At 54.6% G+C, this 11,744-nt stretch overlaps 1 protein-coding gene across 1 annotated transcript in view; it reads right to left on the reverse strand.

The window, feature by feature from the left end:
• Positions 1-8,091, reverse strand: part of PSD (pleckstrin and Sec7 domain containing) — a gene marked incomplete at its 5' end in the record, with an annotated part of 34,058 nt that extends 25,967 nt beyond the window's left edge. The window contains 4 exons of the mRNA XM_083866768.1: positions 67-510; positions 6,044-6,512; positions 7,151-7,253; positions 7,324-8,091. Of these exons, the coding sequence (XP_083722894.1) occupies positions 67-510; positions 6,044-6,512; positions 7,151-7,253; positions 7,324-8,091 (1,784 nt within the window). The remainder of the gene's footprint in view (positions 1-66; positions 511-6,043; positions 6,513-7,150; positions 7,254-7,323) is intronic.
• Between the last annotated feature and the right edge of the window lie 3,653 nt (positions 8,092-11,744).

Below are 11,744 nucleotides of genomic sequence, written 5' to 3' on the forward strand. Positions count from 1 at the left end.
ACAGCATTAGACTCCACATCAAGCCCTAGTGGCCCAGCTGGACAGCAAGCAACTTTGGTCACTCACCTTGTGTTGGAGGCCAAGGGAGTGCCAAAGCTGTCCTCTGAGTGGCAAGGGCTGTGCCGAGTGCCCTTCCTTCGTCGCCCCCGTTCCTCCTCCCTCTCTGTCCAGGGGGCATCTGTGGCTGAACTGGTCCCAGAGTCTGGCTCTAAGTGAGCCAGGGGAGCAAAGTTCTCCTCAATCACCTTGGCGCTGTCTCGGATTTTTCCCTGTATTTCTGGGGTGAGGGTTGGGAGGTCAAAAGTGAAAAAGGTCCCATGGGTACGGGCTGGGGAAGAAAGGATGTCAATGGAGTCTAGGCTGGTGTAAGATGTGCCTTTGGCTCGATGGGACTCCATGATGTTCTCAAAATGCTTGCTGAAAGAGTCCATGCCATCCTTGGAGAGGCTGTGCCCTAGAAGGAAGGGCACTGGAGACTTGAGCATGCCCTGTGTGTCTCGGTCCATGATCCTGGAGGGAAAGAAAGTGAGAAGAACTGATCATTGAAGAGCAAGGGAGCAAAACTCCCAAACAAAAGCCCACACACTGCTTCAGAAGGGAACTGAGAAGGGTAGAAATCTCTTCTGAACATCTGTAGACCACCAAGGAAATGCCTTGCTTGCCCAAGACACCATGGGAAACAGGACTGGGCTGGCCTCCCTCCAAACATATGCTTCTCCTTTAATGCGCCACAGACTTTTGTTCCTTTAGTGGCTCATCCTCGTAAGAAGCTTATGAGATGGCTACTGCTCCCAATCACTTGACTTGAGCTTAGATCCAATAAAGGGCTCAAGTACGAGAAACAGGATGTGGTTCATCTCCATTTCCAACCAAATCTGGAAGTGGCTGAATTTTTCATGAGCCTTCAGAGCTTCTATCCCCAAGAAGGCTCCTCCTGAAGCTGCTCAGGACAGCATGACACCTTCCTCAATGAACACTGCACTGTGGTCACCAAGTCTGAGGTGCTCATGCTCAGAGCATGACCTACACTCACCTGCAAGGTCTGCTGGCTGTTTCCACAGGGTGATGTTGAGTCCCAGGAGACACGTGTGACTGAGCACAAAGCGATATTAAGCTCCAGGTTTCCCCAGACAGCACAGAGGGAGCCTCACACCCATCTCTGGGCTTGGGGATCTGAGCTGGCCCATGCCCTAGAGGCCATGATCAGTCCTAGCTCATCATCTTGTCAGGGATCAGCCCCACAGAAAGGCCCAGCCTGTATCCAGTGCTGGTCTGGATCCAGCCCAACACAGAACTTTCTAAACCCTGAAGCCCTGAGTGTTTTGTCCTGTAAATGAGGTGAAGTACAGCCTGCCCACCTACCTAAGCATGTGACAACACGGATGTTTCCAACCCAGGGAACATAAGTGCTTCAGCAGTACAAGCACAAACACAGCCCTAAAAGCCTACTTTACTCATAAGCTGCTATCATTTTATTAAAGCAGCAGAGAAGCACTTGTTATGCCACTCTCTTCTCTGATTAAAGGAGAGGAACTGCTCCAGCCTGTCATAACATTTGTTATGAACAAACAGCTTCCTACAGAGGGCTCAGAAGATGCGTTGCTGTAACACACACCAAATTATTTTCATTCATTAGCCTTCACATGCCACTCAAAAATCTCACCCCAATTACTTCAGCAGGCTAAGAGCTGGCGGCTTGACCCCTCCAGAGTGCCAGCTGGTTTCAGGGGGAGTGCAGTGAAGCCAGAAACAGGTATGCAAGGCAGGGGCAGGCTGGTCTCACCCATCCATCATGTTTCCCTGGCTCTGCAGCACCACGTGACACACTTACAATTCCTGTAGGAGCCCCAGGAGCAGCCATTTCTGAAGTGGCTTTTGGTGAAGACAAGGCAGAAAAGACCGCTTTAATAACTACAGATGTGCTTTACAGATGCAAATGTGCATACTCCATCCTTCCCACCCAGACCCATGCTACTGAACAAGCTAATGCTGCTGACGATTTTGCACCTTGATTCTATGAGGAGGGAAAAACTGTGCCAGGGAAGACAATGCCAGCAGATTGGCAAAGGCATTTTGGAAGGAATCTTGTTTCCAGGAGAGGTAGGTGTGCTCATTTGGTGTGATATTGCCACAAGCCACAGAAAAGCCATGGCTGGTTTTGTCCACACCATCCACCATCCAAGCTATGGAAACAATGTCTTCACCCCAAGATATCAAGATCAGAGCCATTCAGTTCCAGAAAAATGTAGTCTCAGCAGCATAGGAGCAATATTGCCTGCTCAGACTCAGATGCTTCATTAGCCCCTGCTACACTTCCCAGCTCCTCCACACTCTGCCCTGGTCCCCCAGGAAGGGTCACTGCACTGAGACCAAGCCAGACAAACCCAGCTGAGAGGAGCAGAGGACAGAGGGAGATGCAGAAGCTGTAATCAAGCATCTGTGCAAGGATGACAGGCAGCAGGAAAGCAAAGGTTTCCAGCCTTGAGCCAGTGCAGGAGAGGCAGTGAGCCCTCCTCAGGATAGTGTCAGGCAGACATGGAAGGGAAGTGGATTCGGGAGCCAACAGTGCCTCAGGCAAGGCTCTGGGTATGGGATCTGAGCAACTGGATTTGTGATCCATCTGATGGCTGATGGAGGGGAAGGGGGTCACCCCACTATTCCTGCCTGCAGAGACATGGTACTGCAGAGACATCCCATCCCTGGCAGGGGGGAAGAAGAGGGCAAAATCTTTCCTCTGGCCCTCAGTGGTTTTAACTCTCTGCTAAATGCTTCTGTGACCCTCCAGACCCCTGACTCAGCCATGCCCCACTCCTCCAGCTCCAGGCTCCTCCAGCTTGCATAGGCACAGCAGCTGCTGTGTGAGGATCCCAGCTCACTTCAAAGAACATGAGACTGTTCGGCACTGTCCAGCAGCCTTTAGCTTTATTCCTCTCTGAACAAAGCTCTTATACAGACCTCTCAGCAGCTCCTTGCAGTCCCCCCAGGCTCCTTTGCACTACTCCTCCAGTGTGGCAGCAGCATGCTCTTAGGGCTCAGTATGCTCAGTTTGTCCCATGCTTAGGCACAGGTACTGACCACAAGCACTGCAGTCTCCCCTGACTGTCCACACTTCCCTGCCACATCCAAGCCATCAGTCTGTCCCATGCCCATCCACAGGAGCTGCAGGCACCTCTCCTGCTCATTGCCAGGCCCCTGCCAGCATCACACCTAATGTCCCCTCTGCAGCCTGAGCCTGGTGCTTCATCCAGGAGCATCACCCCAGGCTGTGGCTCTATGGCCACTTTGGGCTCTGGGACAACACATCAGAGGCTTGATGCAGGTTAAGCACATGCTTAAGCATTTGATGAGATTGAGACCACAACCATTTTTCTAATCCTCAACAAGGCTTGCCCTGTGGCAATTTTCTTGCCAACAAGCAGCAAGCACAAAGGCTCTGGAAAGGCTTCCCAAGCAGCAGATCTAAGGGTTTTTCTAGGCAAGGCTTGCAGGAAGAAAAGGCATCACTGCCTCCCATCAGCCCTCTGTGCTCTCGGGGGAGCAGAGCATTCCCTAGCAAAGCCTCTTCTCTCTTATCACCCCAAGGCACCCATGCTGAGGGCCAAACCAGACTCTTTCTGTAGCTTAGCCAGCATGTCTGCTGATGCTCAGGGAGGAAGGGAATTGAGCCTGCTCTCGCTGACAGTTCTCGGCTGTCTGGGACTAATAGGAATAAAGACAGTAAAAGCTTAGACTAGTCATTAGAGTCAGTAGATATAACTCTGAATATATTCAGGAAACAGATTTGCTGGAAGAAGACATTTCTTCCATTGCTTTTCATGTGTTGTTTGATTTGGTGTTGATTTTTTTTTTTTTTCTGTTAGCATGCTCTCTTATTTTGGGAGGGCAAATCACAAAAGAAGATTCTGAATTTTGGCCAGAATATGAAGCACAACAAGGTAGTACCAAGCCAAAGTCTCTCTTGCAGAGGGTGCTAAACCCTTAAAGCTAGATTTTCAAAGGGACGTACACGTCTAAAAGCTGAAAATCAGCATCCAAAGGCACTTCAGTGGTTTTTTAGGGCTGGTCCTTCCCAGCAACCAAGACAGGCCTGGGGTTCAGCAGCTCTTGCAGCAGCAGAATGGTGCCAGGTCCAGGAACCCAGGGTGGCTTCTTCATCCCCTCAGCTTCACCCCTCCTGTGAGCAGGCAAAGCAGAAAGCTTGAAGAAGAAAACATCAATACTGGTGACTGGTAAACAGGGATAAGGACTGCAGCTGCAGAGCTCAAAACAATGTGTAAGCAAAAACCCAGGGCTGTGATGCAGGGACTGAACAAGCTTGCAATTTGAGCCTTGTGATTTTCAAGACACTGTCTACAGGGCCTGCACTTACCAGGGAAATATTCAGGGGGTTGCAGGGAAAAAAAAACAACTGGTCTACAAAGAAGCCATGCCAAAAGAACATGACACCCCCATATATACATTGGTAATTATACTGGGAGCACCATTTTTTAGGAGCAACAGTGGTTGTTTAAGGACACATCCAAGGCTTCAGCACTGGCTGGGGAGCTACAGTATGGTGTCTCAGAGGACAAAAAGCAGGTCCAGGCTTACAGCTCATCAGCTCATACAACCCACAGTGGCCCCAAAGATATTTGGAAGCAAAATAACACTATGCAAAAAAATCATTACAGCAAATTGAAGAACTTACAATAAATTTACACCTTACTCAAACATTCATTTGGAAAAAAAACCCCACATTACAAATGGCTTATTTTCAGCTTTTCTCTAGAACCCACATTTTTGAGAACAGGGTGGCTGGCACGTATTTGACCCCTCCAATGGAGATGCAAGGGCTGGACAAACTGACAGGAGTTCAGCTCCCCTTGAGATGCACGCCTTTCCTCCTTGTTAGCTCAGCACCTTCATTCTTTTACTTCCCAGTGCAGGGTCACTACTGTATTAATGTATTAGTAATGTGTGTTTTTCATTATTTTTAACTTCTGCTGACATCAAAACCTCCATTTTCTTTTCTTCCACCTAAATGCTCCCCACCTACCTTCTGCACAGCTAGGTGAGTTCATGCTGCCATGTGGCATCCCAAGCATCACCCTGGTTTTGCCACTTCCCAGATGAGACCTGTCCCTACCCCTATATGGAACATTTGCTGATGCTGCTGAGCCTCCTCACCTCACTCAAGACTCTTGACAATACACATGTCAGAACATGCCTGCACAGTGCCTTTCCCCTCCAGGTGGCTGTCCTACACAGTGCTCTGGACATGATAATGCCCATCACTCCTCATGGTCGAACTATCATTCCAGCAGAAACTCCACGGGCAGAGTTTCATGCTGCCAAGCCAAAATGCCATCTCCTGTATGTGCTAATTGCCAGTGCCTGGCATGGGGCAGCTGGAAGCACACTTGCTGCCCATGGGTATGCAACTGAATGATAATCTTAGTGCCACCCACTCCATCAGCCTCCCAGCACAGGGTGTTTTGCCACACATGTGAAAAATGACACAAAAGGCAACAAAATGCTTTTTTGATCCCAATGTATATCCTCTACGCTTTCCTGAATGTGGCAAACACCAGGCTGAGCAAATGGAACTGCTCTCACTGCTGAAGCAGAGTCATTTGTGAGGAGGACAGCCCACCAGCACCTGGCTGCCCAGAGTAGCTCCAGGACACAACCTGTGCTCTGGTGTCCTGACACTGCCACCCCAACACCTGGCAGCACTGTGACAGGATGTAATTGACCTGGCAGGACTCATGCTGGGAAGCCTCAACTCAGCTGGACCTGAGCTGCAGGGTCACCCCAGGCAAGTGAGGCCCACGGCACAGTGCCCAGTGCTGGATCCCCTGTGCTGGATTACTCTTTCCATAGAGCAGGGAGGGCCCCCTCCCAGTCCTGCCCCCAGCCCCAGGACCCCATCTCACCCCCACGCACAGCTTGCATGTTGCTACTGGGATTTGTGTCTCAGACACTTCAGCAGAGCTTGTTTTGCCATGCAGGGTACAATAAGGAGGGAGACAGGAGCTTTTTGCCGTTGCACAGGGAGCCTCACCTTTCCCTGTTTTCCTTCTTCATTGCCTCAAACACCTCATCGTCCTCGTCCACATCCCTGTCCTGCAGCCCATCCTTGGAGCAGCTGGTGCCTGGGGCAGGTGGCTCCTCTGGTGTGCTGTTCCTCCTGCCTGGTGTGCCCACAAAACTTGGGTTGCTCTCACTGTCCTTCTGGCTCTCAATTGCTGAATCCACCTCCTCCTTCTCAGCCAGGATATCATCAATGTTGGTTTCACGATAGCACCTCAGTGGCACAGTGTCCAGGTCTGTCTCAGAGTACTTCACTGTCCTCCTTATAATCCCAGTTTCACAGGAGCCAGACTTCTGGCTGCCCAAAGGAGACACTTCTATCTCCACCTCCACATGGCTCAGGCTGTGCTCAGGTACCAGTGCTGGTGGCTCGGCTGGCAGTGGGGAGACAGACTTCTGGGGGAGTTCAGCCAGGGGAGTGGAGTCGGGGGCAGAGGAGCCTGCAAGGAAGGCCCAAGTGTTCAGAGCTACAGGGAGCTGCAATGGGGAGCTCTGAAGAGCTGCTCCTGCAGCATCACACACACCTTCCCCCACCCCCCCCCACACACAACCCCACCCGAGAGTGTGGTCACATTTTATGGAATCATATAAGCTTGGAAAAGACCCCTAAGATCATCAAGTCCAACCTTTGACCAAATACCACCATGTCAACAAAACTGCCATTCCAGTGGTTTCTGGAACACCTCCAGGAACATTGACTCTACCATGTTGAGGGACATAGGGGAACAGTGAAGAGGTGGCAGAAGGAAAGAGTGCAAGAGGCAGAGACAGGCTGTCAGCTAGTGCATCTCCAGCCAGCCCTGAGACCTCATCTAAACCCAAAAGCTCTTCTGCAGAGGCAGACAGGGGCTCTTTGTCACCTCTTCTGCATGGCCACAGGGGACTTTGCAGGGAGGTTGGTACACTCATGATCTGACTCCAGAAGGACATAGGCTGGCCAGTCTTGGGGGAATCTCAGTTCTTTGTTAGGCAATGAGAAGACCCAAGGGATGGGCAGCCCCAGTGCAAGTCCTGCCAACAATACAGACTTAAAAGGAGCGGTGGGCCAACCTGATGGCATCCATCTGCCACTTCTTACCTGTCTTTGGGGCATCTGAGGAGCCATAGAAGAACTCCCACTTGGCCTTGGCAATGCGCTGGGCATGGGCAGAGCTCTGCCGGGGATACAGCCAGGGGGTGCCCTGCAGAGAGGAGAGCAGTGAGTGGGCAATGCAGGCTCAGGGCAGAGCCCGTGCCCAGTGTGATACCTACCTGGTGTCGGGGCTCTGGCTTCAGGGGACTCCTGGCGAAGCTGGGGAACTCCTCTGGCAGCCCGTTGGACAGGGATCGGCAGAGGCAGCTGGTGTCGAGGGCACAGAGCTCCTTCCCACAGGGACGAGTCCCCACTGGGGTCCTGCCCCCGGCCAGGAGCGGGTCGGAGGCGGAGGCCTCCAGCTTCAGCGTGTGCAGGAGCCGCTCCTGAGGCAGGGGCTGGGGCTGGGGGGATCCTACACCCCCCCCGAGCTCCAGACTGCGGCTGAGGCTGTAGGGGCCGTTCTCCCAGCGCAGGTGGGGGGTCGTGGGGCAACCCAGTGTCCGCACGCTGGCCTTCTCAATGAAGCGGAAGGTGACCACGGAGCTGTGTCCCTCTGCGGCCGGCGGGCTGCGGCTGCCCGGGGAGGCCACGGGCGGGCTGGGCCGGCCCCACCGCGGGGTGCAGGGGGCGGTCAGCCGGCCCGTGCCCGGACAGCTCCCGCTGCCCAAGGGCGCCGCCTCGGCCGGCCTGCGGGCCAGGGAGCCCGTGCTGTTGTAGAGGCCGAGGGGGCAGCGGCGGGCGTCGGGCGCCAGGCCCTTGCGCAGCAGGTGCAGGCGGCCCGCGTTGAGGTTGGGGCTGAGGCAGGGCGGGGAGCCGCACCGCCCCGCCTCGGGGCTGCCCCCCGCCAGCCACGACCGCCGGGCCACCCTGTGGGCGAAGGGCGGCGGAGAGCCAGCGCAGCCCTCCTCGGCGTGGAAGCGGACAGGAGCCCCAGCCTGGGCCATCCTGACAGGACAGGGCACGGAGGGGTCAGGTCCGGGGCCCAGCGGGGCGGCACAGGCACAGCGAGGCGGGTTCCCAGCACCCCTGAGATGTCTGAGACAGGAGAGGATGCATCCTCAGGCAGCCCTGAAAGAAGGGCAAGGAGCTGGTTAGGGAAGGGAAGGAACAGAAAAGAGTCTGGGGACGTGGGGATGACAGGCCGAAGGTGCCCTGCCCTCGTGGCAGAGGAAAGATTTGCTCCAGGTGGGACAGCCCCCAGCAAATCCCCTCCTGCTGAAAGAAGCAGGCAAGGTTCATCAAGGGCATCACACCAGCACCACTGCAGGGATGCTGGCAGTCCTTTTTGCTTGGTCCCAGGCACCCAGAGTGTTTGCTTCCTCCCCAGGGTGCCAGGATGCTCAGGCACTTTCCCCACAGGTCAGCACCCCAGACATTGCCAGAGAACGCATTATAAAATGGATTTCATTCATTCTGCTTTAGGCTGAATATATTTACTACCCACAGCCTACAGCCTACTAAAGTAAGGGGGGGAAAAAAAGGTATCTGCTGTATCACTGAGACATCCTCCAATTATACTCACTCAAGGAGGTTAATATGAGCAGCAAGGGCAGGAGCCACCCTGTTTGGAGGTCAGCCTGGGTTTAAACTGTGTCACCCCAGCACATGTCGCAGCCACTACTGATGGCGCAGACAGAGCTGTCAACAGCAGTAGATTCAAAAAGCAGTGGTAACAGACAATCCCAGCCTGGGGGAACACAGCAAGCCTGTCCTGCACATAGCTCACTCGCCTGCCTGTCTCTGCCCAGAGGCTCTGCACCCGGAGATGAGACCAGCCACAGCAGCAGGTGGGTGGCTGCAGGGAAAGGCAGAGGCCTCATCAACCCCACTGGCAGGGCTGCTGACACTTTTCTTTCTCCCAGTGGAGCTAAAACTTGTACTTATCCTTCCCTGAGCTTCTTCCAATTCCTAATATGCAGAGAAGACTTTGCCTTGGCTGCTTGTGTCTTCTGACAGATGCCAAGATACTGAGGCCCTCACTTTGATCATTTGAAAGTGAGAAACCATATGCCAGCTGCAAACAGGAAAGCATGATTTTCTTCTCCCTGTTTCCGAGTGCAAACCAGGCAGGATTAAATTCCTAATGGAAGTGGGGCTGAATTTTCAAGTGTTTAGGCTCCAGAGATGCACAGACAAAACTATTAATGAAATAACCCAAACCACACCTGTGGGGTAGTCGCCCATTTATCTGTACTATCACACTGCTGAAAAAATCTGTCCTGCTGAGCAACAGCAATGTCTAATTGACTCACTGCAAATTTTATTCTCCTGATTAATTTATCGTGTACTGTTTTCACAGTATTTTTCTTCTGTTATGGCTGTGTTCACATTCAGGGTTGCTGAAGTTAACTGCTAAATAATAATAAAGATGTGGGGTTTATATATTTCAAATTAATTATTCTTTTTATCTCAATGCAGACTGACACATATGCCAAGGAAAAAACTTATCACGAGGAATAGTTTGCTTTCACTGTAACATAACAAATCTACAAAAAACAGAGCCTATCTCAAAACATGTGAGTTTTTACTAGAATAAATGAGATAAGCAGAATGTCCTCCTGGTTATTAAAACAGAATTATCAAATTTAGACTAAAGGCCATGCCTGCCTTTGACCTACCAGAGCTGGATGGCTATACTGTGTAGTGGAGTGAGCTTTTCTTTATTAGTGAAAGGTAAAAAGCACAAATGCAACTGAGATGAAAAACCAGTGATGGGATGAGTTGCAGCTTCCTGCTTGCTGATTTCAATTGTGAATCAAACGGATGCTCCTTAAATCACTGTGATGAATGGGTTGGGCTGTAAAGCACTGGTGGGCTGGAGAAAGACTTGCTGGTCCTTCTGCCTAAAGGCAGGAGAAGTCCTGCAAAGAAAATCTCACAGGGTGTCTGCCTGGGCACACATTCAAAGAGAAAAACTCAGGAGCTGCAGTGTGATAGCCAGGGGCTGCACATCATTGGGGGATTAAATTCTTTTGATAGAACATCTCACAAGAAACACTTGTTCCTGCTGGCTGTCTCTTCTTAACGGCCAAAGGAACGTCCAGGGATGCTTCTTGGGCATTGCTTTGAGCCATACCCAGTGCAACAGGGGATGGCTGCTCCCCGTGCAGGCGCTCGCCTGGCGGAGTGCGGGGATGCGGAGCGCAGGCAGCAGGAACTGCTCACGCTGCGGGGGCAGCACACACACCCACGCCACGGGAATGTGGGGACAAGGCACAGGAGCTGGGGGAAGATCAGAAGAGATTGGGCAAAGAACGGGATAGAGATGGGAGAGAGAGAGAGGCAAGAGGTGCAAGGCTGGGCTTAAATTCACGCGATGGGCCGTATTTGTGTGCTGGACATGGAAGGCATGGCAGGGATGGGGGAAAGCAGGCTGTGGCTCTCGGGTGGGCTGGGGGGACTAGGGCAGGATGGCCCCTGGGAGATGATTCTGCCCTCCAGAGGGACACAGGGCAGCTGGAGAGGATGCAGTGGTGACCAGGTGGGATGTCTGGAGGCCCTGAGGCTGCGGGGCAAACCGCTGACCTCTTTCTGCCGTGGTGTCTGGGCAGCGGACGCGTCCCCACCTTGGAGCTGAGGCTGAACACGCTCTGCACTACCCGACCCCCCCTGCTCGGCTTCCCTCACCGGCACCTCCCGTCTCGGCGGGATCAGCCCTGAGTGGATGTGACATCCATCCGGATGAGGAGGGAGCACCCCCGGCCAGGGGGGGCTGGCGGAGCCTCCCGCCGCGCTCTCCCCGCCTTGGGCACCGGGGAGATGCCCGTCCCTGCCTGTGCATCGGCACCCGGGGCGGGTCCCGGCCCCGCCGGTGCCCCCGCAGCCGCCCCGCCCGCCGCTCCCCGCTGCCGGGAGGGCGCGGACCCGCCCGCCGCTCCCTGCAACAACTGCTGCAACTCTCCCCGCTCGCCCGACGCCCCGTTTCGGCCTCCGGTGTCCCCGCCGCGCCCCGCCCCGCTCCCCGCTCCCCGCGTCTCACCGGCAGTGCCGCCGCCACCGCCACCGCATCCTCCGCGCCGCTCCTCCGCTCCTCTGCCGGCACGGCTCGGCACGGCCCGGCCCGGCCTGTCGGGCGCGGTACAGCACGGCAGAGCACAGCACAGCTCGGCACAGCTCGGCACGGCACGGCACGGTGCAGCACGATGCCGCCGGCCGCAACCCGCCGCTCCCCGCCGCGCTAATCCCGGCCCGGGCCCGTCACTCCGCCCCGCTGACTGACAGCCGCGGCAGCCAATGGGGAACCCCCGCCGGGCGCCGCGCCCCGCCCCGCTCGGTGGCACCGGCACACGAGGAGCGGGCGGATTCACACCGGGTGCGTGTCCCCGTGTGCGGGCCGGCGGGTCCCTCAGCCCTGTAGCATCCTGTATCAGCTCGGGTCCCGGTGTGCGCATCCCCCGTGCCAGGGCGAACCTGGCCCCGTGCGCTGCCGCTGTGCCTGTTCCAATGCCACACCACTCATGTCCCCATGTCCTGCCGTGCTTTTCTCCGGTCTTCAACCTGAACGGCCTGTCCATGCTCAGCTGCATCCAAGTTACTGTGTGACCACTGGCAGATGTCGTGCCTGAGCATGCACGGCCTGTGCATTGTGCCCTGTGCC

Source organism: Zosterops lateralis (genome assembly GCF_965231275.1).
Source record: "Zosterops lateralis genome assembly, chromosome: 8".
NCBI lineage: Eukaryota > Metazoa > Chordata > Aves > Passeriformes > Zosteropidae > Zosterops > Zosterops lateralis.